This window comes from Lycium barbarum, chromosome 12 (genome assembly GCF_019175385.1).
Source record: "Lycium barbarum isolate Lr01 chromosome 12, ASM1917538v2, whole genome shotgun sequence".
In the NCBI taxonomy this organism is placed as follows: Eukaryota; Viridiplantae; Streptophyta; class Magnoliopsida; order Solanales; family Solanaceae; genus Lycium; species Lycium barbarum.
In genome coordinates, this window is record NC_083348.1 from 78,560,412 (window position 1) to 78,588,178 (window position 27,767).

Genomic DNA, 27,767 nt, shown 5'->3' on the forward strand with positions numbered 1-27,767 from the left:
GGTTTGACTTTGTAGTAAGTGGGAACATCTATCTTTGTTTGTTTCCTTTTTGGAGAAAAAATCTTACTACATGCACTGGGTAGGGATGAATAATTACTTAAAAGATATGAGATTTGTTCAATACAGATAAATAATTGAATATGTGTTCTAAAAATCTGAAATCAGTTTACTATCATGTAAAAAAAAAAATTGGTTTGGTTTTCCACGCGATGTTCAGTACTTGCATTGGAGTCCGATCAATTTGAATTCGCGCCGAAAAGTTCCACATTTGGAATAAAGCGTTCTCTAACAAAAACGATTCTGTATCCAAGGGGACTTGAATCCGACAACCTCCGGTTAAAAGATAAAGGAATACTTGCCACTACAAGAAAGTCATACAATTTGAAATGAAATTTGTGTATCTATTTTGTGTAATTAATTTTAATGTGGAATGAATTTGCAAGTTTTTTTTTTTATCTTGTATTGATATTACAATTTACAAATACTTTTTTTTTTGCAACTGTGAATATTTTTTATTTCGCATCTTTTAATATTTTCTTATACATTTTACTAGCAAAAAAAAGTATTTTAGGTCTCATTTGTATTCAAATTATATATATCTCAACATCTACTTTAATCTTATTTCGAACAAATCAATACCTGAAATAGGATGAAGAAATACAAAATGATTTCTTCTTAAATCCTTTTTGGGAAGGGAATTATACTAAAAAAAAACAAGAAAAAACAATCAGTGAGAATTGTACCTGATTATGAATAATTTACTGGATATACCTTTAAGTTTTTTAAATTTCAGATGCAAGACAATATAGCCGCGTGAATGGATTTTTAATTAAATTTCACGCTCGGCATAAGCACGTGATAGAAAAGTGATTGGAAGCTCGGCATTTATGTGTTGGATTACACTCTGCGTAAGTCACGCGCTCGTTGATGAGACTATTGGAATCTAATTACCAAATGGTGTTTATCCAAAAAGTTTTTAAATATTAAAAGTCATTGATTGGTTGGTCCAAATTTCCAACTTACTAAGCATCTTTTGGTAAAGAAGATGACGTGTTGGGAAAAAAGGCTTATTCTTAATGGGCCACTAAAGAAGTAGAGTTTCCATTTTGGGCTCTGAAATTTGACTAGAGCTAAATTCTACAACGGGCCTATTAGAATGATACATGCTGATTGTTGGGTAAGCAGTTGGGGAAAGCCGCACTTTTTCGTTTCATGCAATGTTTTTTCCTTTTTGGGTGGGGTGGTGGTGCCGGGGGGGGGGGTGTTCACTCTTGGCGATCCGCTTTGGACCCCAATAAATTCGAGCTTACAACAGAAAGTCTCATTTTCAAAGTAAAATGGTTTATTCCCGCTTGAACCCGAGAAATGTAAGAATTGAAGAATGCTTATCATTCCACATTAATTTTTGGTGATTAAATGTAAATCTTATAGGAGTATACTCTAATGAAAACAAAAACAAGTTATCTTATGTTGTTTTAAAGGCACCATAAGTCGCTAAACTATAAGTACAGTAGTATAATCCTTAAATTTGGATTTGACTTTTCCTCTTAGTTTAAAGAGATGTAACTTATTTGTTTCATATATATGGCAATCACATGTCATCTTTAATCTCCTAATTGAATTTAATGATTTAATTTCAACACAACAACAACATATCGAGTGAAATCTCACAAAGTGAGATATGGGAGGAGCGTAGAGCGTAAACAGACCTTATCCCAAGATAGAGAAGTTATTTTTTATAGACCCTTGACGAAAAGTGGGATGCATCTGGGATTAACCCATCCTAGTACAAGGTTCAAGAGATTTTAACACCTTTCCTCTCATTAAATGCACCTAATTACATAGTATTATCCTTTAGGAATCACATTAGAAATACAAAAAGTTATAATTAATTAAAAATAGTTCTAAAACACATTAGTGACCTATAAAATAAGATGTTTGGTGTAGACTTTAACTTGTTTGGTGTGTACCATTAGGAGTCTTTTTTCTTTTTGGTTCACCTTCAACTAGATATTTTCATCAATTCGACCTTGTATATGACGAACCTTGTCCTATTAGGAGTTTTCAATTCTAAAAAACTTAATCAAATATTTCTGAGTAAGAATAGGTGTGTGTTCGATACGGGAAAATGTTTTTCAATTTTCTCATTTTTGGAAAACATTTCTTCCTTAGAGAAAAGGAGAATAACTTCCCTAATAATGTAGAAATAGGACATTTCATATTAATTATCTCCTCCCCACCCCCACACACCGCCCCCTTGGGATAATATTTTTTGTAACACAAAAAAATTAGCAAGAACCTTACTTATTTTCATGAAAAGTGTTTTCCTTCGTGAACACACCCTATAGTTAGTTAGAGGAACTTCATATCTCCTATATGTAAAATATGAAGATCTCACATAAAAGGATCGTAAAACTAAAAAAGATGAAGTTGATAAAGGGCCAAATAACTATTTTCCCCAAAAGTAATTTGATGACGCAAAATATATATCAATTATAATTAGTCAAATCAAACATATTTATGAGCAAACACATATCATAAGGAATGCTCGATTTTTTATTTTTTTTAATTTTTTTTTGTCATTGTTGTGGTATCATTGGCTATTATTGCTACTTGCTAAAGGATATAATTAAGTCAATATTTTGCAGTTTGCTGGAAGAAAAGATAGTGTACCACTTCACTCTGAAGATGAGGCTGCTCCACAACCCCATACCTCCACCATCTCCACCACTATTAACCTCCTTTTCAGCACCCAAATCTTCAATTCTTCCAAAAAAATCATCTTTGAACTCTCATCATAAACCCCTTCAACAAGTTGTCTCAACTGGGGTGTCATTAGTTCTTTCTTTGGGGCTTCTTGTTTCTGCTCCTAATTCCATTGCTCTGGAATCTCCTTCTTCACTTCAATCTTCATTGGAGGTAACAAATTGTCGCGACAACGAGGCGGAGGAGGAGGTGTACACTGAGGTGTCCAAAGTGGTGAGCAATGAAAGGATTGTGGAAGAAGCTTGGCAGATTGTTAATGACAGCTTTCTTAACACTAGCCCTCGTTCTTGGTCTCAAGAATCTTGGCTTGTAAGTTGTTTTTTTTCTCTATCTACCCTTTTTGAGCTAAAGGGGTTCTCTTGAATATTAATTCTTGATAGAATATGCTTTATTTCATTCTAAATGTAGAATCTTTTTTTTTTTTTTTTTTTTTGGTCTTTGTCTCCAGAAGTTTGTCTTGTAAGATGTTGTTTCTCTCTAAAAAATATACCTTTTTGAGCTAAAGGGGTTCTCTTGCATATCAATTCTTGATAGATATCTTGTTGAGTATTTGGTATTCTGCTGCTAAAGAATATTTTTTATGGTGTCGGGGCCAACTTGTGCCCCCTCGACTAATTCCACTTGGTAACTTTTTCCACCAAATCTTAGACAGATGACAAATAATTACCCAGTGTTTTTGTCTCCGCTGGGTTTGAACCTGAAACTCATGATTCTCATCCACTTCATTGATCATTAGGCCACACTATTTGACCACCAGGCCACACCCTTGGATGCACCAGAGAGTATGCTTTATTTCATTCTATATGTAGATATTTATTTCCCTTTTAGTTGAAGAGGTTCTCTTGCATATCAAACTTGATGGTGTACTTAGATCATTAAATTTGTAAAAATTTACATATGTGGAACATATTTGGTATATACTTACTAGGAGGATAATTTCATTCGTTATGTATAGTGGAACTTTTTTTATGGATTTAGAATCCTCTACCTGAAAATTTTCTTCCACCTTGGCATAGGAGATACTCTTATCAATTTGATAGAGGTTAAGATTCGTATTGAAATGGTCCTGAAAATGCTGATTAGATCTGTTGGTGGGGCAGGATGCAAATATATTTTGCTAAATAACTCGAATTGCATGCTGTAATGATATGGATGTTGTAGACCTCATAATGTTGTATTTGTATATACTAAAGCTATATGATTTTCTTGATTTGAAGGAATAACAAAAACTATTTCTAAGAACATTGAAAAAGAAAAAGTCAAACTAATTGTTGGAGATATGGACTTTATGTGATACTATTTAGTTTAACGAGGAAAACATCATATAGTGGTCAGATTAAGTAGTAGTCAGATTCTTGAAAGTTGTGAATGGTGAATGAATCTTATGTCAACTATTTTGGGATTTCTAAAATTAAACTATGTCACATCACACATCTTATGAGATTGAAGAAGTTTTAGTTTCTTTCTGTTGTAGATACTGCACTTAACTAAGGTATGTAGTAATAGTGGCAGAATATAGGTCTTTCATTTGTCAATGTAATAATTGCGGAAGGAAAATTCACGCTGCTTAGAGTACAGAGAAAGAAAAATCTAACTTTTGTTGCTCACCATGTCTAATATGATTAAAACGCGATAAATGGAGCAGTTGCAGCATTTTGCTAGTGCAAACGTCATATCTTTATATTCAAAAGTATTTCTTTCCATCTATAACATTGCATCATATCAAATTATTGAGTTTTTATGTCCATTTCAGAGTAATTATATCAAACACAACTAAATCAAGAACAAAATAGTCTGTAGATGACCTAAGTTTTTATGTTTCTAGTGAAATCTGTTTTCTCATGATATCATCCTACCTAGATCATTCCTTGCCCTATCATATCTTTGCCATGCTATCAACTTAGAAATATTCATGGCTAAATATTTCTTTTTCTATTATTATTACCAGCAAAAGAAAGATGACATCTTAAGTTCATCAATTCAGACAAGGTCAAAAGCTCACGATATCATCAAGCGTATGTTGGCTAGCTTGGGTGACCCCTATACACGTTTTCTTTCTCCTGAACAGGTAATAAGTTCTCTTTAGACCTAAATTTGCATCTGTAGTGTTGATGTTGATTTTGATATGCATGTTTAAATTGGCATTCAATTTTAGAGGAAGGAAGGACAACTACCACATGGGAATGTAAAACTTTTTTTGTTTGGATTATTACATAGGACTAGAAATCTTATTTCCGAGTTTAATATTGCAAAGCTTTAAGTACTCTGGATGTATTTTTTCATTTAGGTTGAAAGAAATCTATTAGTGAAGTTTGCAAGTGGTCTGATGCTTTTTTGTTAGCATTAGTGATTTGAAGTTCCTTTAGATTATGTCCCCACCTTTTTTGTGATACTAATATATGTTTGTATTATTTGTATTATCAACTGTCCTGATTCCGTACCGAAAGTACATCTGTCAGTTCTCCTGCATTGTGTCATCCTTTCATTTTGTTTAATTGGTTGAAATCCAATTTGATGAAACCATATGTGCTAGAGACTATTTTAAGCACTTTTCGGCTTTTAGTCATCTTTTCGGTCAAGCATGGGTATTGTATCATAAATCATGAGATAGATGACTTCACTTGGTTCCTTCTTTTTAATTCTATCTTGCATTTTCCTTATTCAAATAAACGTCTTACAAACTTTTCAGTGTTCTTGTTCCATGATATGTACTGCTTGTCATTGAAAGTTCTCCAAGATGGCTAGATATGATATGACTGGGATTGGAGTAAACCTCAGGGATGTCCCAGATGGCAATGGAGGTTCAAAACTGAAGGTTTTGGGGCTCCTATTGGATGGCCCTGCCCATAATGCCGGTGTACGACAGGTATGTCGTATACAGTCTGTTTACTACAAAAGCACTTGTAGTAATTTTTTGCTTAGCTTTATGCTATGTTTTTTTTTTTTTTTTTTTCTCTTGATGAAATGCTACATATATCTGCTATTATAGTCAAACTTGATAATGCCAGTCACAGCAGGGAATTTGTCTTGGTTATTTATGAATACAATACAATTGGAAAAGGAGAGAGAAGATTTGAACTGCAAACTAATAGCCTCTGATTCAACATGCTTTTCTCTCAAGGTGTCCAGTCCTTCTCACAGCATGTGCTTGGGGCCTTGCTTGTTAGTTTGATAGGTGTCCTGTACTGCGTGTTGGCTTATGATATATTTTACGTATTGGAATTTTCCATAGCTAAATATGTAGACCGCATGAAGATGTGCTATTTTGGCTGCAAGTGAGTATAAATATTAACACATACCAGTTCTTTACGTTCTCTCTCCCCACTGAAAGTATCTGGGTTTTACTACAGTTTTCCCTATTCTAGTTTGATTACCATTCAGTAACAAGAATTAACATGTAACTTTCATGTGACCTCATGGCAGGGAGATGAACTAATATCCGTGAATGGGGTGGATGTGCTGGGTAAATCTGCCTTTGAAGCATCATCTCTGTTATTAGGTCCAAATGGGACATCTGTGAACATCATGGTTGTGTTTCTGTACACTGCCGGACCTCAGTAGGTCTATTGTTCAATGACATCTTCATGCTGATTCTCATGATGTGATTGCAGGTTAAGCATGGGAATTGTGGACCTGTCCAGTCCATTAATGTGGAGAGGCAATCTATTGCTAAGACACCGGTTTTTTATCGGCTGGAGCAGATTGAAAGTGGTTCTACTTCTGTTGGTTATGTGCGCCTAAAGGAGTTCAATGCATTGGCCAGAAAAGATTTGGTTACTGGTACATATCTATTCTATATGCGGCCCTATGTTAAGCAGAATAACTGAAAGAGAATGTTACTAGTTTAAGTGCTACTAAAGAACTTCATCAGAGAAACTAAAGCTATTTTACTTTTTAACTAAACTTTCTTGTTAAGAGTGAAACAGTAGGTGGACAACTCTCACTAGAATAACGGAAGATGCATATGCGAAGATGCTGACACCAGAAGTAAACACTTAAATGGAGAATATAAAATATGAAATGAATCCAGTTTTATTTAACTAGAGGGTTTCATGTAGCTAATGGCTCTGTCAGATATGCTGAACTAAGCTCCACAGAAATCAAGTGGAAGCACAAACTTTAAGATATATGTGTCTAGTTAAGAGGTTTTGCATGTCTTGGGAGAACAACTTGAAACCACTCTGTGATGACTACAATTGCATTTTGTAGCTCTCAACGTCGTCGAACCATTGGGAACATCTTCGGTTGAACTGCATTACATGTTATGATAGCTTTTCATTAAAACCTGAATGGCTAATGAAATGTCAGGAGATAATGTGCTATTGTATTCTGGAATAACTTTTGTGTTGGCACTTAAAACTGTATATAGTCTGAATTGTTATAAGTATTGTCTATTCCGCAGATCTCACACCTGAGACATGGTCTGAACTCTTTCAGTTTTAGCAACTTAATGCGTATTAGCTTTCGCCTTTCTGGTTTCTGCTTGTAGTCTTTTTCTGAAATTGTCAAAACTTTCTGCAGCAATTAAGCGACTCGAAGGCATGGGTGCCTCATCTTTTGTTCTTGATCTCAGAGATAACCTTGGTGGACTAGTGCAGGTTTTCCTTTACCCCTTATTTGATATGCTCTATGAGTTTGACAGGTTAATTGTTTATCAAGCGGTGAATTTTTCCCTTTCAGGCTGGCATTGAAATCGCAAAACTTTTTCTGAATGAAGGAGACACGGTAGCCGTTTTTTTTCATCTTTTATATAGAACATTAGCTATTCTGTGATATGAATATGCTTGAATTGTCATCCTTAAATACTTATTGTTCAGTAAGAAACTATTCTAAGATAAAAATATTGGCAGGTGATTTACACTGTAGGAAGAGATCCACAGTATACAAGGAATATTGTTGCAGAAGCTCCTCCTCTTATTACAGCTCCAGTAATTGTAAGAGACTTTTCATGAATGAAACTAACAATTTTCATTGTATAAGAATCCACATCTCGGATATCATCTCTAAACCAGCAGAATTTTTCAAAACTTCCAATGGCATATTTTTGCTGTAGTTGTTACACTAATCCGTTTTTGTGACATCACTTATGAAACAGAAGAATCCATCAAAGCTTTCTTCAAACTGCATTTCTTTTCTCTCTTTTTTTTTTTTTTTTTTTTTTTTTTTTTGGAATGAACAATTGCATTAATATCGTCCTGAATGAGAAACCTGGGATCTTCCCTTCACTGTCAAGTATGAAGCAGAGACTTCACTTTGAATGATAACCTTTGAGTTTTAAAGTCAAGTGGATTGTAGATGTAAGGTGAAGTTTGTTTCTAATTTCACTTTGCATCAAATTAAACCACATGCTCCGCCAATTTCTTTAAGGTATATGACCACTGAAATATTCAAGTTTGCAGTTTCACCATATAAGTCTAAAGAAGTTTTGGATATTGGCTTTTAGTCCACTTATATGTCACGCCGCAGCATTAATTTGAGTCTTTGCTTGAAGCTGTCTCAAACTATAATGTTTCGCCTTAAATTTGCTGAAGTTGATAAGAGCAATGGATAAATGAAATAAACAGGTTTCATATATAACATTTTGGTGATTTTTGCTAACATTCTCGTGATCTTAGAATCATAGAGAGGCTCTGGTTATTGTTGCAAATTCAAGAAGACGTCCTTTTCTGTCTAATTCTCAAATATTACTAGTTGTTTTTACTTCTCTGATGGCCTTAGTAACTTCCATGCAGGTTTTGGTTAACAAGAGTACTGCAAGTGCTAGTGAAATTGTGAGTTCCTCACACTACATCGCGGCACCAGTTTTTTAATTTTGAAACATTTGTGTTCTAATTCCCTTTGTCCAAAAAAAAAAAAAACATTTGTGTTCTAATTTGTGAATTTCATTTCAGGTTGCAACTGCGCTTCACGACAATTGTAGAGCTGTTCTCGTGGGAGACAAGACATATGGCAAGGTCTGAATTTGTAGTTATTGTCTTTGGCTTTTGGTTTCTCTTTTCAATAGTTGAGCTTATTTATTGGCATACTAGATAGTACTCCCTCCGGATCAAAATAAGTGTCCACTTAGCCTTTTTTTCTTGGGTCAAAAAGAGTGTCCACTTATCGAATCAAGAAAGAATTATCCTTATTTTTCCAGAATTGCCCCTATTAAGTGTTATGTGATCAAATCCCAATGCCTATTTAATTAGGGGTAGTTTAGTCAAATTACATATTTTTGTCTAGGAGTTAGTATTTTCTTAAGGGGTGTGCAAATGGCTAAGTGGACACTTTTTTTTATCCGGAAGGAGTATATCTCTATAAATTGTAAAGCAACTTTTGTCAATGGTACACTATATTTATTAACTACTCCTCAATCCCAAATTGTTAACAGTATAATACAGAGAGCATAATTACATCAATATCCAGCTATACCAGGCTTCTTTGTTTCCTCCAGAAAGTGTTTCAAATCATCTAAATGCGTAGGTATAACTAAAGAAATTTCTTGAATGTTGGATTACCAAGATCAAAATGCTGTGCGGTGCACATTCATCTTGTAATGACCTGATTGAATGTGAAACTTTACCGTCCCTCTTTTCTTAAACTTTACCGTCGCTCTTTTCTTAACCTACTTTCCGCTTTTGCATTATTTCATGATTTTCATCCTATTAGTCAGTCCTCAAAGTACGAAAGCTTGATATAGATGCTCTGTCATTAATTCTCTATCAATGGCAAAATAAGCACGGTACAGATAAATTGAATATGCAAGGGACCTGGGGGATTTTTGGGGATGAGGCTAACATGTACTGGTCTGAGGCCAAAAATAATAGTTAAACAACTAATGCACATTGAGCTTTGAGGACCTTTGAAATTGGCTTGAAGCCAACTGTTTCTTATATCGATAGCTAGAAAATTGTGGTGCAGGGGAGGATAGGTTTGCGGGTCTTCTTTCTGAGGTACATCATCACTATATTCTTCGCATCATTGCAGGGCCTGATTCAGTCGGTGTTTGAGCTGCCTGATGGCTCGGGTGTGGTTGTAACAATTGGAAAGTATGTCACGCCAAATCACATGGATATTAATGGCAATGGAGTTGAACCAGATTTCAAGAATTTTCCTGGTAAGAGGCTCCGATTTACATGTGTCAACAACATATTCTTTCTCCTTCTCTGATTATAAAACTAAATAATATTTGCAGCTTTAAGTGAAGTAAACAATCGTCTGTCCAAGTGCCATATGCAGCAAGAGGGATAAGGTAACAGTTTCTATTTTCTTCTGGTTTCTTTATTAGCTTATGATTTCTTATCATGGCACTTTCTGTTGCATGCAGCTCGCTCGTTTTCCTTTCTGGGCCAATTCTGATTATTCTCCGTGATGGATGAATAACCTGGGCTAGTCCTTGGTCATGCAACACATGGATTGATATGATAATAACAGATGTTATTAACCTGCACACTCGTTTAGCTTCACCCTTTGACTGAGCACCATCAGGAAGAAACAAAGATTGGATTCATATTGCAACCTCTTCTATTTGCCTAGGCATCACTATTAAAGCAAAAAATCAGACCAATATCAGCAACTTTAATCAGATCAAGTGCAGGACTGGCCAGTGGATGTTGAAATTAGCCAGAACCAGCTGAGCTATGTTATATTGTATTTATCTTACTGATGGCAGGTGCGCCAATGGATGCTAGTCGCACAAGGTGTACATATATAACTAGCAATTTACCCGATGTAAACAACAATGTATATTGTATATACATTTTCTGAGTAAATCAATTTTATGATGGAATGTGAGCCTCATATTGAACTAAATGAATAACAGAGGACATCCCTATTCAGCTGGAGTTTGACACTTCACAAGCGATTAAAGTGTTCCTCATTCTCTCTCTGTGTAGGTGGATTGACGAGATTCTATGAAGACGAACTTTTAGAATAAATAGATGTTTTTAGAATAAAAAACACAATTGTCTTAGATGTTCCCAAATGAGGTGTACACATTACTCATTGAATAGAGATACAAAATATAAAGTTAACAATAGAAATAATGAAACATTATGAAGTGTTAGATTCCTCCATCTTAAGCCTCTGGATTAAAGTACTTTTTGCATTTAGAGGATAACAACAACAACAACAAGCCCAGTATAATCCCACTATGTAGGGTCTGGGGAGGGTAGAGTATACGCAGACCTAACCCCCACCTTGAAAGGTAGGACGGCTGTTTCTGAAAGACCCTCGGCTCAAGAGAGGAGAAAAAAAAAAAAGGACAAGATAAAAGGTCGTATCGAAAACAATATGAAAGCAAGGAATAACAAGATAAAAGATCCCACTAAAGCAACTAATCACATGCATATTGTATGAACATCTAGTCGCACAAATTTCACAGTGCTATAAAAAGCCGCTTCAAGTGTTACCCGTCCCACACAGTTGATTTTTGGTAGAATGGTATTACCCCAAAGTGTTTCATTGCTTGCCTTGGACAGAGGTGGTAATTGTTTACAAAGGGGGTAATTGCCACAGAGTTGTGTTCTCCAAAATTCTACCTGTATTTTACATTGAATTCGCAAAAAGTTTTTCTCCAGGCCAAGAATACTTTGGAACTCAGTAATGATTAAATTTCAAAATATTTGTAACACCTGAGGAAAGGGACGGGCCAGAAAAGGTAAGGTTGAAGTTACCTTAATTTTCCTTTCTGGTGTTCTTTTTTCTTTGGCCATGTGGACAAGATATGATTTTGATGATGTAAAGTGTAAACACGATTCTATTATGTGCTAGAAATCTTGATTAGGCTGCTAATATGAAGTATGGTATCAAAATGCAATTATTAATACAAGAATGGTGTCACCTAAGTTTCATAAAGGTGAAAAGGTAGTATTGTCTCATAGTAGTTTCTGTAGGCTTTTCTTTAGACAATCTGAATATATACACTTCATATGACTGTCAAATATTCAGCAAGGCAAAGGAAAATTTGGCAAGACATCCCGCAACTTTTTACCCTCAGAGCATAAAATGTAAAGCAAGTACTAAACAACAAAAATCTGCCATTTTCCCTTCTCCTTCTTACTTTACCTCTCAAGGTATTTGTATAATAGTGAAAAGGAAGGCAGAAAAAAAAAGGGGAGAAAATTGTAACAAACTCAACCATCATATGTTAGATCATATACAGGAAGAATTTCTGAGAGAGAAACCAAAATTCTTGAAATTCCAAAGTGGTTGATTCATATGAATAGAACATATTAAAAAGAAATCTGTACAAAAATTCTTATTTAATTTTTTTTGTTATTGTAAAAATTATTTTAAAAAATATTATAATGTAACTACCACTTGTATAACCAAACATTATGCCGCAAATAAAATTGTAAGCGCGTATACAAGTCTTGGACATGGTTATCAGGTATATGTGCTCGCAAGTATCTCGTAAAATTAGTTGAGGTGCGCACCAGCTGTCTCGAATACCATAGCTATAAAAAAAAAAAAAAAAAAAAAAGCACAGTGGTGTCGCAAGCTAGGAGAAACTTCAGATTTGCATCCAAAACTAGATTATCTTTTGCCTTACTGAGGCAACAACCTTTTGCTATTTAGGCACCTCCAATTGCTTGCAGTTTCTAGCTACCTAATGCCTCCTTTCTCAAGTCTCTTATATTCCTCTAAATTAAAACTCAATAAACCTGTATTCTAATGCAAGAAAGCTACGATTCTGTTCCCTCCTTAACTTTATCATAACTTATATTATATATACACATTACATGCAGCTACGAATGATTGCTTCCTCTTCACAGCTTACATTTCAAGTGCTTCTCTTCTTTGACAAACACTCTCATAGAAATCAAGAAGGAAGAACAAGTATACAAAATCTATTGAAGAAGTAGCTATGACAGTTTCTTGCTGTTTCCTCTTTTGTCTTCTGATATTTTCAGGTGAATATCACTATGTTCCCCTTTTCTTTTATAATTTTTGAAATGTATTTATATAATCTTAAATTCTAGTAAATTGTAAGTGATATTTCTACCAGAACTTGTCCTTTGATCCTTCTATATTGTAGTCTACCGCTAGATATTTTTTTGGACTATGCATATTTCGATATGTTCCAACAGATAGCTTTCAATCATGAAATGCCCAAGCTAATTTTCAATATTTCCATTCAAAAAAGTTAGTTTGCATACTAAATTTTGGAGCTAATTCGTGCATGAGATTATGTTGAGAATAGAGGAATACTGATTTATTGAATGAAATGTACAGTTTTGTACCACTACTTTGCGCCCCATCGAATTCATTGATTTGAAATTCATTTACTTTACCATCTCAATATTCTCTTGCATGCATGCAGTGTTGTAATTTTTTAATTCCCGTGAAGCATTTCGATTTAATCAATTTGAATTATGGACATACAAATAACTGTAAAGATTTTATAAGTCAAGCTTTGGCACAAATATAGGCTACTAAGGAGTTTGCCTTTCTCCCAAAAGAAAAACAACTACTTAAACCAACAAAATTTCAATTTAGTTCTTATGAAGCTCCATTGTTTTCTGGAGATATATCAACCCCTAAGAAGATAGTACAACTGCTTAGCAGAACAAATTCTTGGTTCAAGGATATGATATGGAATCAAACAACCTTGTGATAAGCTACTCATTCTCTGAACATGCAGAATCTGAAGAAAAAAGAAAGAACAAACTGACACACCTATCTGGTATTACTTACTTCAGGTACAAGCATTGCAGACAAGCCTCCCACAGAAGCCATCAGGAAAATTAAAAAACTAGCATTCCAAGAAGAGGACATTGCCATTTCACCTTCCATGTATTCTAACCAGCTAGATGTTCCCATTATTAATCCAACAACCCCAGGTTCAACAAATCCAAACCCGAATCCTAGTCCAGACCCAACGATGGATAGTCCCCCGTCACCATCTACCACACAGCCGATCACAAATCCTAGCCCATACACGAATCCCAACCCGAACCCAAGCCCATACATGAATCCTAACCCGAACCCAAGCCCGAACATGAATCCAAACCCAAGCCCGAGCACGAATCCAAACCCAAACCCAAGCCCGAGCACGAATCCAAACCCAAACCCAAGCCCGAGCACGGATCCAAACCCGAACCCAAGCCCGAGCACAAATCCTAACCCAAACCCAAATCCGGGCAACAATCCGGGGCCATCTACTGGGGGTACTTGGTGTGTAGCCAGCTCCTCTGCTTCACCAACTGCTCTTCAAACAGCACTGGACTATGCTTGTGGCTTTGGAGGTGCAGATTGTTCAACTATTCAGTCTGGAGGAAGCTGCTATAATCCAAACACAATTAAAGACCATGCTTCTTATGCTTTCAATGACTACTACCAAAAAAATCCAGCTCCCACAAGCTGTGATTTCGGAGGAACAGCACAAATTACTAATACTGATCCAAGTAAGTGGAAGATTGCACCTAAGCTACTAAACATCACACATAAGTAATTCATCAATCTGCTAATTAAAAAAAGTTGGCAAAGCTTCTAATTTTTCCTTTCATTACTGCAGGCTCTGGCAGTTGTCACTATGCATCATCAAAATCAACCCCCACCACACCCCCTACCATGCCACCTCCAACTCCTCCTAGGTATAAACTATCCGAAATTATTTGAAATTTTATATTATCTCCTAACCAAGAAATGTTAAGATGTTTGTCTGATTCCTTGTAATTGCAGCACAATGACGCCAGTAAATCCCTACACACCAGGTGGACCTCCGAGTGGTTTTGGTTCAGAACCAACAGATTATGGTTTAGAACCAACGGGCAGTCCCAATGGAGCAGATAACTTATCAAGCAACCTCCAGTTTATCTTCGCCGTGGCCTCTTTCATGGTGGCAGTTACAGCAACTCATTTCTAAACATATTGGGCAAGCATTGTTCACTGGGGCTGCAAGAAGACAACACTAGTTGTCTCCATACTTCCATTGATTCTAAAGAGGCACAATCATCATGAGATATGAAAATTCCCATGGCATTCAACACATGAAACTTGTTATACTTCTTCATCCATTTGTGGCTTTTAGTCCAAGTAGGAAGCCAGTATGTAGTGACGAACAGCATCTTAATGTAGCCAATTCTCTATTAAGATATTTCTGCAGTTAATAATATTTTAGATACGATATCTCGTTTAGGAATTTCAATGAAGAGTCAATGTACAAAATTCGGGAACTGATCCATCGACAGGAGACTGCTAATAAGATCTGCTATTCATCTTCCAAATTATGGCATATGAGATATGCTGCTTCCCAGATACACAGAGAACACAGTAGCACACTACAAAAATTGCGACAGCACAACTAACTTTCGAAGAATCAATTGAAACTCTGACCTCTTTTTGTTTTGCGTTTTTCTTCCTCGCATCAGCCACTACTTAAGATTACCAGAACAAAAGGACCAAGACAGTCGTCTCTTATACAGCTACATTAGAGACAAAATATAATTGAGTTAGAATATTTTGAACTACTTCAGAAGAATGTTAACTCATGTTAGAAATCAACAATTTGTTAAAATGTGAAGACTTCAATGGAGAAAACATGTTCTGCAAGCCACTCACTCTTCATGAATCTGAAAGGAAGGTTCTTTATCTCCTGGAGGAACCATTGGAATTTGCAAACTCATTCCATGCAATGTAAGCCCAAAGAAGAACTTTTTCTTTCTTTAGGTCAACGGCAAAACCCAAAATAGGTAACATTGTGTTTCATTGATAAGTAGGCCAAAATGTTGCCCAAAGTATAGAATTTAATAGGATATAAGTGAAAGCTTGTTCACAGAGGTCATCCAATTTATTCCTGCATAAATACATTCAACCCTAGTTTGTCCAACATAATTAACTAGATATACAGCTTGAAGTATACATAAGAGGGATTTAAAGAAAGATATTAATTTGCGTGATCTCCATCCCTCAAATACTCAAATAATTTACAGGACTCCTTTGAGAAATCATCGTAGTTTCAAGTCAAATCAAGAGCAAACATGGCGTAGCGACAATACAAATGATGGCTAGGGTGGCAATAATTGAACCTTGATCAAACACCTTCTGCAAGCTGCCAGCACGTGTGAAATGCTGAAAACCCAAATAAGCTGCTATAACCAAGGAAAGAATAACACCTTCCTTTGTCCCCCTGCCAAGAACAATATGAATCAAATATAATTCTAGTCCATCTAGGAACGATCATTTATTTGAGGAAGATATACCAACCTTAGATTTGCAACTTGATAAGGAGCCACAATTACCATCAAGAATGCTATAAATGGCAATTCCAATTCACCTAGAATGGTCAAGATCAAAGCCAGATGTTTCAAATAAATCATCTGGTGATTGATTTTAGTAGCTAAAACCATAATAGCATTCAAAGATAACAATCTCCTTATCACCTTTGACAACACAGAAAGGGTCAAATATTCAATTCGTACTATCCATTCACAGTTTTCTGCTGACCAAAAGCAACATGAATACATGAACCTGATTCTGCTTCCTACTATAAATTTATCCCGTTAGTTGACTTATCAAGTTCAATTCACTTCGGAGTTGTTTGGTTTGTGAACAAGTTATACTGAGATTATAACATGGGTATTATAATACGGAGATTAAATAATGACAGGATCATTTAATCGATATACTTTTATTGGTATATGCTTGGTTCATTGGACGAATTATGGGATATACGGAGTATAATATAAAACATGTGTTTGGTTTAATATAAGATAAACTTGGATAAACCTTTATTTCCAATGTTAACCTTAGTTTTCTTAAACAACTTTGGGGCAAGAGCTTTGGAGAGGGACATCTTTGTCATTTTGTTGTTTTATCTCGAGACAAGGTGGGAGTGGCCTCGGTGGAGGGTAAGATGCGGGAAACAAGGCTGAGATGGTTTGGGCATGTGTAGAGGGGATGCACGGATGCCCCAGTGCGGAGGTGTGTGAGGTTAGGTATGGACGGTTTCAGGAGAGGCAGAGGTAGGCCGAAGAAGTATTGGGGAGAGGTGATTAGACAGGATATGGCGTAGGTCCAGCTTACCAAGGAAATGCCCTTAGATAGAAGGTTATGGAAGACAAGGATTATGGTAGAAGGCTAGTAGGTAGTTGAGCGTTGTCCTACTTATCCTTTCATACTAGTAGCCGTAGTATTATGCTGGTAGTTTCTTGTCCATCGATTTCTGCTACTATTTGTTGTTTCTTGTACTTCGATTATCATAGTATTATTTTGTGGTTGTTACGGCTCCTTGTTTTCAGACAGCTTTATTATGCTTTTTATAGTATTTTGCCATGGCTTTTTATACTGCTTTGAACTGCTTCTCCTTGTGCCGAGGGTCTACCGGAAACAACCTCTCTACCTCCCAGGGTTCTGGTAAGGTCTGCGTACACTCTACCCTCCCCAAACCCCACTTGTGGGATTTCAGTGGGTATGTTGTTGTTGTTATCCCAGGATCAATAATCCCGAGATTGTTATCCCAGACTGGGTGTAGTATAAAAATAATACCACAATTATGGCATTAATAATCCCAGACTTATCCCAGGACTGCTATCTGCTATCCTCTTATCCTTGTAACCAAACAACCTGAAAGGGTTGTTCACGTTCAGCAGTATTCCCAGCAGTACTTTCGACCAAAAAATTGCTGACATTTTCACCTTAAAACAGAACAAGGAAAAGACCTGTGTACAATTTACTAGCTTGCTTCCAAGGGAATACGACATACAAAGAAACACAAAACAAATGATAAAATAGTCAATTTTCAAATTTGACGTTTAAATCATAGAGGCATAATAAAGGGACCACCCAGAAGACCTACCAGGAAAAGAGAAGAAGAGGCGAGCAATAAGTGCCAAAAATGCTGACCAAAGGCCATATTCACCCCTGAAAGTCATTTTTCATCAGTTTGCTGTAATGTGAGAACTCCCAGCTTTATGAAGTAACCAAAAGCTAGTACACACATGCTAAACGAAAAACTTACTGGATCCATGAGACAACCGCTGTAGGAGCTTGTAAAGCAAATAAAGGAACAAGAAAAGACTTGTGAATACCAGTGCCCTTCGCAACCATGAGCACACTAGAAAATCCAATGACTGTCAGATTGCAATATCCAAATAACAGTGCAGCATGCAGAACAGGGTTTACTTGGGAAAAAAAGAAGAGATAGTTCCTTCGTCATAAATTATACTCTATAAGACTTAATAAAGGGCACATATTATGAATCTTCTAAGATTAAATAGACTTAGGCCAAAGAAACTTAATGTGCACTCAGACTCTAGAAAAAGGAGAATGCAAAAAGTAAATCCCTGGAAACAAAATAAACTAATGTTACATGGCAGGAAAAAGTGTACAGTCTATACAAAGGACTTATTCACATTTCCCAAACTTACGTTAACATGTTCCAAACATTTGGACACCCTCATGTGGGTCCCACATAGCTCAAGTTCACTTTAGTGACATTATTTAAGCTCAAAATTAGCCCAAACTAACTATAGAAATTCACGGGGCTTCACAGCGTGTTACGCAACCAAGCTAATGTGCTAATGCCAAGGGCCAATGCTTTCTCCTTCTTGATGATTCTAACCAGTGTGCTACCAGAAACCCGTTTTTCATATACACAGCTCTTAGAAGATTTAGCTTGTACGTAAGCCTGTAAGTGATCCTTAATCATCTAATAATCTAAGAAGCTTTGAAAGTCTAAGTTGCAGACTTGCACACATGAGGATAAAATAAGAGAAAGTTATATCAGATGGTTTAGCCATGTCTTGCACTCGTCAACAGATGCCATTGTGTGATTATTGAAAAGAATAGACCTAAAATCATAAGGAAGGGAATATGATCTACATAATCGTTGGTGCATATCAGAAATCTGTGAGAAGAATAGAAAAGCGACATCTATATTTTGAATTGGGAAATGGTATGACGATCAAATTTTGGCAGGATTACTGGTTTAGTCACATCCCTCATAAGGAGGAATTTCCAAACTTATTTAGCATCAGATCACGTCCTCATCGAGTCATTGTAGAATTGTCTAATGTAGAGAAAATAACAAGTGGAGTATTCCATGAAGTGGAGATGTCAAGACTGGAAATGGGAGAGGTTTACCTCTTTATTGACAACTGGATTTTAAAAACCTGGATTATTGGAACAGAAGATTACTGAGAAAAGAGGTTTACTTTAAAAAGGGGTGTTATCATAATATCATATGCTACAAAACGGAGGAACAAATGTTGGAATTTGGCCTTAGCAATAAATCTGAAAAAGTAAGGCTCCTCCGAAAGTCTTTTGAATGAAGCATCTGTCACTCATGATAACCCAAGGAAGAGTATCGGTTTTGTGCAATAAGTGACAAGTTGAGAGAGAAGGATATGTAGGACAAAATCTCTTTTTCCTACACAGTGAGATGACAAATGACATATAGAATATGTTTCTAAATCTATTTGGCATCCAATGGTAATGCCAAAATCCCTTAGAATTACATATTGCAGTTGAATAGGAAAAAGCCACACAACTCTGCAAAAGGTTTGGTACATGCAAGGGCGGATCTACAGTAGCTGGTGTGGGTTCTCGGGAACCCACATCCGCTACCGTGGGTCCTATTATTATATTGAAAAATATAGTAATGTATAAGTATTTTTAGTTTGGAACCCACAACTAAATGACCCGATCAGTCAATGGCAAACAGGGGACACTTGAAGCGGATTTTGTCCAGATGTATGCGGGATCGATTCCTATTGGACTCATTTTTAAAATTCAAATCTGCTTATTTTTTTCCCCAGCAAAACGCAGTAAGAGACTGTAGCTTAGTAACCCATGTTTCCTTTCTTCTTTTTTCTTTTTCAGAAAAAAAAAAATTACAAAATCAACTAAAAAGAAATCAACTAATAAAATTACATGTTTCCTTGGTTGTTATTTATTTTTCTGGGAACCCACAATCTTAAAATCCTAGATCCGCCTCTGGGTACACGATCCCATAATGCATAGTTTTGGCCCTTATGTAGGGAGAGGAACTGGAGGTGCTCTAGTGGAGTTTCTGAAGCTAATCACATTTTGAATCTTCCTGTTTGAATAATGCAGACGCTTTGATGGACTTCATATGCTCCCTACAACTTCAGATAGGGGCTCAGGGGCTCTTTTTTATACTTATTCTGTCTAAAAGCATCTCCTTGGTGCTGGAATTCTAATAAAATTTACTTACTTAATTTAACAAAAAGCAAATGGCTTCGTTTTCTCAAGTCAACATATAATTCGCCTGTGCTAAAATATATTCAAGCTACACCTACCTCCTGCTATCTACTCCAATTTCACTCGGTAAAAACATGGTAAAAATGGAAAGGAAAAAGATTAATACCCCCATTTTACCAGCAAATGATGAAGCAAACTTAGCAGCAATAAGCATAATGAAGTAAAGGAGACTTACAAAGAGGAAATAGCACAGACCCACTGTAGATTTCTAGGAGCAAGAGCTGCAGAAGCATAACAAACCACTCCTCCACTTCTCTTCCTCTTCATCTCTCCACTTAAATCAATTGAAACTCTGTAAAACAACAAGAAGAAAAAAACCAGTGAAAACCCCATAAGGTGGAAAATACAACTGAGAGAGTTCATCCATGAAATAAACCAGTGAAAACATCAAATTTGGAAAATCCATCAACAAAAAGAAGGGTAAAAGATCAAATCTTTGAAAACACCAAAATTGAAGGAAAAAAAGCTCATAAAAGGGAAAAACAACAGTCTTTTTTTTCTTTTTCTTTTGTTAGGGGTGGGGGGATATCAACTTTCAAGAACCCCACAAAAATAAAACATGTTTGGGGGGGAACCAACAAAGAAAAGGGGAAAAATAGACCAAATTTGAGATGGGATTCACATATTGAATCATTCAAATAAATGACAATTCAATTTACCTGAAAGGGTTATAGCCAAGAAAACTGGAACTTGGCTGCAACTTTGGCTGAGAAATCTTAGTCTGATGAGATTGAGGAGATCTCAAAGCGCATATCTGCTGCTTATTGTATGAAGCAAAATGGCATGTAGGAGAAGACAGAGAAAGAGAAAGGGACATCATTTTCTATCTTTCTTTAAGATTCCTCAACTGTTTAACTTATTTTGCTTTATGAAGATAAACAAAGTGGAAATGAAGAGTCGAGAAAATGGTGATGGGAGGGAGTGAGAGTGAAAGTATATAGTATCATATGTACAAGAAATGGTGTGCCACTTGTCAAATGAAGAGCATTCTTAGTTGGACAATTTGAGATATTTGACAACTGTGTCTCGTTTGGATTCATTGTATGTATGATTGGAGTTTGAAGATTTGCTCTTTGCTATTTTTAAGCGTACACCTGCAAAGTGGCATTTTTTGTGGGAGATTTTTATGCTCAAGTCACTATAACACCACGTTTTTTATATTTTTTTGAAAGAATTCATCTTTGCTTTATTTTTTTTATATAAAGATAAATACTACTCTCTCAGTTTATTTTATATATAGGAAAAGATAAAGAAAGATGCGTTTGATGTTTGTGATTTGTTGTATAACAGTCTTTTGATAATCTATCGGCTCATAAATATACTACTCTCTCAGCTTTTATCGTTAGTGCGAGGACATACTTAAATCCCTTTTTTTTTTTTAACTGTTCAGGGATGTATTTGATACAGAATATGATATTTGAAGCTTCCATGAGCGAATAGGTTAATGAAGACAGTCTATGAGATATATCACATACGTTAAGGGCATATAATTTTTTTTCCTTTTGTACTAATGGCATTTGAGTAGACACAATTCTTTTTTAGGCTGAATACATAGAGAGCCCCCTAGATTTGTCCGAAAATTTCATTTTGACACTTTAACTACACCTCGTTCTTGAACACCTATTGTACATAAATTTAGTACACTTTTTTTATGAAATGGCAAAGTGAGTACAATGCCCCAACTCTAGGCGTGTGAAATCCATAATGTTTTTTATTTTTTCTCCTTTTTCGTTCTCTCCCTCCCACCACCTTCCTGCCACCACCACCGTCATCTTCTCTCATCCCCAACACTAAAATTTTCATCATATGTCTATGGCTGCTAGTGTCCTTTCTGTTTAATAAATACTATTTGGTCTAATTTCAAAAGAGCGCCAGATTTCTTAAATATTCTCTTCCATATATTCGCTTGTTGATGCAGTAAACTTCACCAGAGAAACAAATTGAAGAAAAGAAGGCCAAGGGAAGAGGGTGAGTAGGCGGGTGGGAGAGAGAAGAAAGTTTTTCTTTGTTTTCACGTGTAATTTTCTTATTTGTTATATTGACACGTCAGCGGCATTTGAAATTCAGGCCTTTAAGATTTGTGGGTTTTTGTAAAACAAGTGCCTGACAGGTGCAAAATTTGACTATTATAGGTGTTCAGTAGGAACAAAGCATGGGCGGAGCTACAGCCCACCAAGCGTGTTCAGATGAACATCCTTCGCCGAAAAATTATACTGTGCGTGTAGGTGAAATACTGTCTTATATCATGACATATAGTGTTCTAAACACCCTTGAATCAACTAGAGAAGTTGGTCCAGTGATAAAGGCTGTTTCAAAAGCTTTTGGAGGGCCCAAGTTCGATTCTCAGCAGCAGCTTTACTCTTTTAAAGAGCAAAACAAACATGTACCAATTCACAACATCTCATAGCTTTACTCTACTCAAGAGCAAAATTACCTCTGTTTGACTTTTCTTTTTTACTTTTTAATTAATCTTTTATTTCAAGTAAACAAATCTTAAAAGTCATTTTTGAACTAAATATAGTATAGTTTGATTTAAAAAAATCTGGTGCACCCATTTATTCTTTTTAAAAAAAATTTACTTAGCTAAGTTTGAACACGCTTAACAAAGTTTCTGGCTCCGCCACTGGAACAAAGTGTAGTTAAAGTACCAAAATAAAATTTTGGGACAAGTTTAGGGGGCTTTGTATGTATTCAACCTTTTTTTTTCAAAAAAATGCACTTTCTTCTTATATTCAAACTTGTCTTAGAACTTACTCCCTCTGTTCTAATTTATGTGATATTATTTGATTAGGCACGGAGTTTGAAAAAAAGGAAGACTTTTGACACTTATAGTCTAAAACGAATCATAAATATTTGTGTGGTTGTAAATCATTTCATTAAGGATAAAAATGAAAAGTTTAAGTTAAATTATTTCTAAATATCATTCTTTTTGGGACAGACTAAAAACGAAAACGTATCACATAAAATGGGACAGAGGGAGTACAATATTACATCTATATATAATACTCCCTCTGTTTCAATTTATGTGAACCTATTTCCTTTTTAGTCCGTGCCAAAATGAATGACCTCTTTCCTAATTTGAAAATAAATTCACTTTATGAAATGATTTACAGCCACACAAATATTCAAGACTTATTTTGAACCACAAGTTTCAAAAGTCTTCACTCTTTCTTAAATGTCGTGTTCAGTCAAATGGGTTCACATAAATTGAAACAAATACTTCAAGGAACGAACTTGCAGGCCTTACCTTATACCTTACCTCTGAATGAGTATAAAACTAGGCATAAATAAGGTGATGTGGCCTCTATTCATATTTATTTATTTTCTCCTTTTTTTGATTTTTTTTTTTGTTTTCCTACTAATTTTATGTATCTTTGTAATAACATTAAATGACACAATAATTAATACCCCACTTTTTCCTTTAATTTTTCGAAAACCTCCAAATTTTAATTACCAGAACTTCTTAGTGGACAACAACAATTTTCATTTTAATTAAGGGATAATCGTGCTCTTTCCAATTGGAAGATCAAAAGCCTCAACAGTTTCCCTTTTTCCCATCCTATTTCATTGTGAATTAAATATGATTGATCTGTTAAATATATATGTGAAGCAGAGAGGAAGGTAACTCTATGATTGTGAAGGGTAAAATTATGAAGGGTTGGAGCTTTCACGAAAGGGAGGGGAAGATAAGGAAAAGATTGCTCTCTACAAGGAAGTAAAATGAAGGGAATGAAGTTTTATGGATGATCATCACACTTTAAGGCCCCATTTGTTCATAGATATAAAAAAAAAATCATTTTTTTTTTTTGGAATTTTGGAGTTGGAGTTGTGTTTGGCCATAGTTTTTGAAATTATAATTTTTGGTGAAATGTAGTTATAAAAAGGTGAAAAAAGTGATTTTTTTTTAAAAATAATTTTTTTGAGTTTTTGGTATTTCGGAATACAACTTCAAGTTGTATTCGAAATTTTCATGGCCAAACGGTGATTCCGGAAAAAAATGAAAAAAATTCCGGAATAAAGTAAATAATTTTTATTGTCAAACGGGCTAAGAAGATTGGTTCCGTAGTGTATTTTAAAAAGGTCAGAAATTAGGTATTTTGATTTCTTGGCTTAATATTAATTATTACATCTAACTTTTCTAGGCCTTGGTAGCCAGATTCAAAACGAAAGTGGTTCCTTTTTTATACTTTCCCTTTTTAGTATTTATTTATCTATTAGTTTTACTTTATTCAATTTATTGTTCATTTAATTGAGAAATAATCATTTTTTGCCTTAGTTTTATTTAACTACTATGAAATAATTGTAGCTTAATTCTACATGCTTGCTTGGTGTTTGATTTCATCTTTCTCTGTTACTTTTATTTTATTTTCTTTTAACTTCAAATTTTGGCAGATATGAATTTAAGTATGGAGATTCTGGTAAAAAAGATCTTTTTCTTTTTTCTTTCTATTTGACTATCGTAGTATTTGCTTTGAGTTGAGGGTTTTATCGAAACAATCTCTCCACCCTCTCAAAATTTGGGGTAAGATCTATGTACACACTATCCTTCCCAGACTACACTTGTGATATTACCAAGGATGGATCTATGTACTATGGTGGGATGTCATTGCACCCGGACACCTCGATTGAAATTCTGTGTATATACCTATAATATGTATAAGATATTCTTAAAATATTATACTTGCCACCCCCAGTAAGAACGAAGGGCATGGTGCCAGTGGTGAAGGGTCAAGTTTTCTGTCACAGGAATGCGAATTCGAATCCTTTGGCTGGCTTTGTACTGACTTTTTTATGCTACGTTTTTATTTTCTTTTGCAAAAAGAGAAATCATGCCCAGACTCGAACACACAATGTGTCTCATTATTAAAATTCAAACGCCTTATCCATTGGGCCACAAGACCTTTCACATTACTATATTTATTTTCATTACACATATCTGATGCCAAGTTGAAGTTTTTAACTTAAATTTTTGTTTACATTTTTTCGTTTTAATTTTTGCTGACTTTTTTTTCTTCCTTTTTATTTTAAGCATTAAATATTAATTTTTCCATCTCAATTTATGTGACACACCTTTTTTTTTTATTTTATCTAAAAAAGAATGTCACCTTTCTATAATTAGAAATAACTTAACTTTTAAATTCTCCTTTTACTCTTAATGAAATGATTTAAATCCTGTTGAAAATTTTAATTTACAAAAAAAAAAATGCATGTTGCAACAAAGGACGACATGAAAACTATATTGAAATCTCATTTGATTTCTTTGGCTTTTTTTTTTAGATTTTCTATTGTTGTGAGTCGAGACTTTCACATAAAACTTCGTCTTTGTTATTGAAATTATGTATGTGAAATTATTCGGTCTCTTTAAATAATTATGCCATCATTGAGTGTTTTTAAAATATAATAACTCATCGAGTGCAATTATAAATGAGTGATGTATAAATATTTTATGCAATTACTAATATTGTTCAAAGTTTTTTCCGTTGAGCCAAAGTATCATAATTATTTCATTTTTTGTTCGATCCATTTGTCTTTATAAATTGACAAATTATATATGTGTTGATAACAAATTTACCCTATTTTCGACCTTGTAAATAGTAACTTTGTCTTACAAGGTCGAAAATAGGGTAAATTTTTTATCAACACATATATATTTAAAACAAATGGTACGGCACCCGTAACCTCCAAATTTTGGATCCGCCTTTGGATATTACACTAAATTTATTGTTATTGTAGTAGTATTTGTCTTAGAAGTTGAATTCACTTCTCGTACAGTTGACAGTGTAGTTAAAATTGTGAGAATTTCTTTAGTGAATTTGGATGAGAGATGAAAGGAAGACGCTGACGTGAGGAACTGCAATTAGAAAATAATAATATACGTCACAGAGAAAGGAAAGAAAGAGGAAGGAGAAAAGATAAGAAGATAGAGAAAAAAAGGCCACAACAAAGACGAAATGAGAAAGTAAAGAAATTAATGACACATTATTGTAGGAGCTTGGTATCCAAACCATCACGATTCAAGTGTGTGATATGGCAACTTTTTTTTCCCCGTCTTTCTCCCTTTTTAAATTTTTTCTCTAAATGAAAAAAGAAGAAGCAACTAGCTACAAAATAAGACAAGTTAAATAACTTCTTATACTAGAATTAAATATATCTAAAAATATAGGAGTAATATTTAGCAAAATTCTTCTAAAGTTGTATTCAAATAATAAAAAATATATTTTTATTTTCTTCCTAAAAACGACTTAGAGCCTATTTGGATGGGCTTAAAATATAAGATGCTTATAAGCCGGAAACAGTTTATAAGCCAAAAAAAAAAAAATTGGGGTAGACTAACTTTTTTTTTTTTGGCTTATAAGCTGTTTTCAGCTTATAAGCTGCTTTAGATAAGCTAAACCAATCGGACCCAATTATTTTTTTGGGCTTATTTTATGCACAAAATAGCTTTAAGTTGGCCAGCCAAACACTCAAAAAAGCTAAAAACAACTTATAATCCAATCCAAACGGGCTCTTAAAGTCCTAGCTAGATTAGCAAAAATATTGAAAAGGAAATGGGAGAATATTCATTATCCGCGTCAATAATATGTAAGAAGCATCTACAAATAAATTTTGATTGCCTCCTGTTTGAATTTTTGTGATTGGCTAAAGCATCTTCGTGGATGTAAAATTGCAATGGACTTTATTATTGTTTTTATCTTGGGACTTACATCTATCAAACTTTTAATTTTCTTTTCCATGTCAACAATTCATAAATAGTGGACCACTCCCTCCGTTTTTGTCAATAGAAATGCAATATACTAACCGGATGATATCATTCCACAAAAAAATGAAAGAAATCATTCTCTTTTTAATTTATTTCTGTTTTTTTATTTTGTAACTGCGTGATGTTAGGCTAAAAATGCATATATTTAGTCATCATTGTCTCATATTCTAGTACTTTTAATCTTCGTTTGAGTATTAATTATAATGGTTTGTGCTAATATTATATTTTTACCATGTAAAATAAAACGGTGTGTAAATAAAGAAATTTTGTAGCAAATATCGGGCAAAAAGAAAATTGGAGCAGCACATGAAACTAAAAAAAATGGAGGACTCAAGATGTTTGTCTACGTGGCATGAGATGAAGTGTAACATTTGAATTGTAAGAAGGGAAGCAGCAAAATGGACATAATGATTATTACATTTGAATGATTGAGGGAAAGTAATGAAAGTGATTGAACTACAATCCCAGGAAAATTAGGTGTACAGCCTAAAATTAATTTAGATTCGAACCATTTAGTTTCGCTGTGTTTAAGTTGAAGACTTACTTGGCAGCATGGTAGCGGTGAAAACAAGAAGAGACCCAAAAACGTTGGCATCTTTATGCGTTGCGCCACCGATTTTGGCAAAATTTTGAACCTAGAGAGAGCTTGGAGTCGCCGTGAAGATCGTAGTTACAGGATTTTACCTTTTTTCTCTGTAGTACTAGTTTTTACATTTTTATTATGATGATATATTGTTTTTCCTTCATGTCTATGTGAAGCTAAACTCTTTAATTCTAGTATTGTGGCGAAAGACATAATAATTGGTTTGACGGCAATTTCTATTAATTAAATTTTCATATTTTGGGTTGCTTATTTAGTTTTGTGCTTAATTATTTAATTACTTGTTTACTAATTAGACACTATCTATGGTGCGTGAGTTGGATTTGAAAGAGGGAATTCACGTACGTAATAAGAATAAATAGTGTTTGTTCGATTTCATCGTTTCGCTGCTGAGGATAGAGATATACGCTTTAGCCCTATTTAGTTGGTTACGGA

At 34.8% G+C, this 27,767-nt stretch overlaps 3 protein-coding genes across 3 annotated transcripts; 2 read left to right on the forward strand and 1 right to left on the reverse strand.

Moving 5' to 3' along the window:
• The first annotated feature begins 2,639 nt into the window (after window positions 1-2,639).
• Window positions 2,640-10,534, forward strand: LOC132622282 (carboxyl-terminal-processing peptidase 1, chloroplastic). The gene is made up of 13 exons (XM_060336866.1): window positions 2,640-3,075; window positions 4,715-4,834; window positions 5,495-5,632; window positions 6,190-6,294; window positions 6,378-6,546; window positions 7,288-7,364; window positions 7,447-7,491; window positions 7,617-7,700; window positions 8,499-8,537; window positions 8,658-8,720; window positions 9,733-9,862; window positions 9,941-9,997; window positions 10,073-10,534. The coding sequence occupies exons 1-12, from the start codon at window positions 2,689-2,691 to the stop codon at window positions 9,994-9,996; spliced, it is 1,413 nt and encodes a 470-aa protein (XP_060192849.1). The 5' UTR covers window positions 2,640-2,688; the 3' UTR covers window position 9,997; window positions 10,073-10,534.
• A 1,535-nt stretch (window positions 10,535-12,069) lies between these two features.
• LOC132621956 (leucine-rich repeat extensin-like protein 5) lies at window positions 12,070-14,966 on the forward strand. The gene is made up of 4 exons (XM_060336442.1): window positions 12,070-12,659; window positions 13,449-14,153; window positions 14,264-14,342; window positions 14,431-14,966. The coding sequence occupies exons 1-4, from the start codon at window positions 12,614-12,616 to the stop codon at window positions 14,612-14,614; spliced, it is 1,014 nt and encodes a 337-aa protein (XP_060192425.1). The 5' UTR covers window positions 12,070-12,613; the 3' UTR covers window positions 14,615-14,966.
• Window positions 14,967-15,437: 471 nt separating this feature from the next.
• Window positions 15,438-20,888, reverse strand: LOC132621957 (cold-regulated 413 inner membrane protein 2, chloroplastic-like). Its single transcript, XM_060336443.1, has 6 exons — window positions 20,631-20,888; window positions 20,147-20,263; window positions 17,708-17,803; window positions 17,546-17,610; window positions 15,955-16,024; window positions 15,438-15,877 (listed from the first exon to the last, which is right to left on the reverse strand). The coding sequence occupies exons 1-6, from the start codon at window positions 20,789-20,791 to the stop codon at window positions 15,712-15,714; spliced, it is 675 nt and encodes a 224-aa protein (XP_060192426.1). The 5' UTR covers window positions 20,792-20,888; the 3' UTR covers window positions 15,438-15,711.
• Between the last annotated feature and the right edge of the window lie 6,879 nt (window positions 20,889-27,767).

Coding starts and splice junctions, on each gene's coding strand:
- LOC132622282 (XM_060336866.1), top strand. CDS start 2,689: ATGAGGCTGCTCCACAACCCCATACCTCCACCATCTCCACCACTATTA. Junction 8,721..9,732: donor GAGACAAGACATATGGCAAG/GTCTGAATTTGT, acceptor GCATCATTGCAG/GGCCTGATTCAGTCGGTGTT. Junction 9,863..9,940: donor AGATTTCAAGAATTTTCCTG/GTAAGAGGCTCC, acceptor TAATATTTGCAG/CTTTAAGTGAAGTAAACAAT.
- LOC132621956 (XM_060336442.1), top strand. CDS start 12,614: ATGACAGTTTCTTGCTGTTTCCTCTTTTGTCTTCTGATATTTTCAG. Junction 12,660..13,448: donor TTGTCTTCTGATATTTTCAG/GTGAATATCACT, acceptor TACTTACTTCAG/GTACAAGCATTGCAGACAAG. Junction 14,343..14,430: donor CCACCTCCAACTCCTCCTAG/GTATAAACTATC, acceptor TTGTAATTGCAG/CACAATGACGCCAGTAAATC.
- LOC132621957 (XM_060336443.1), bottom strand. CDS start 20,791: ATGATGTCCCTTTCTCTTTCTCTGTCTTCTCCTACATGCCATTTTGCT. Junction 17,611..17,707: donor GCGGTTGTCTCATGGATCCA/GTAAGTTTTTCG, acceptor AATGACTTTCAG/GGGTGAATATGGCCTTTGGT. Junction 16,025..17,545: donor CCTCTTCTTCTCTTTTCCTG/GTAGGTCTTCTG, acceptor TGACCATTCTAG/GTGAATTGGAATTGCCATTT.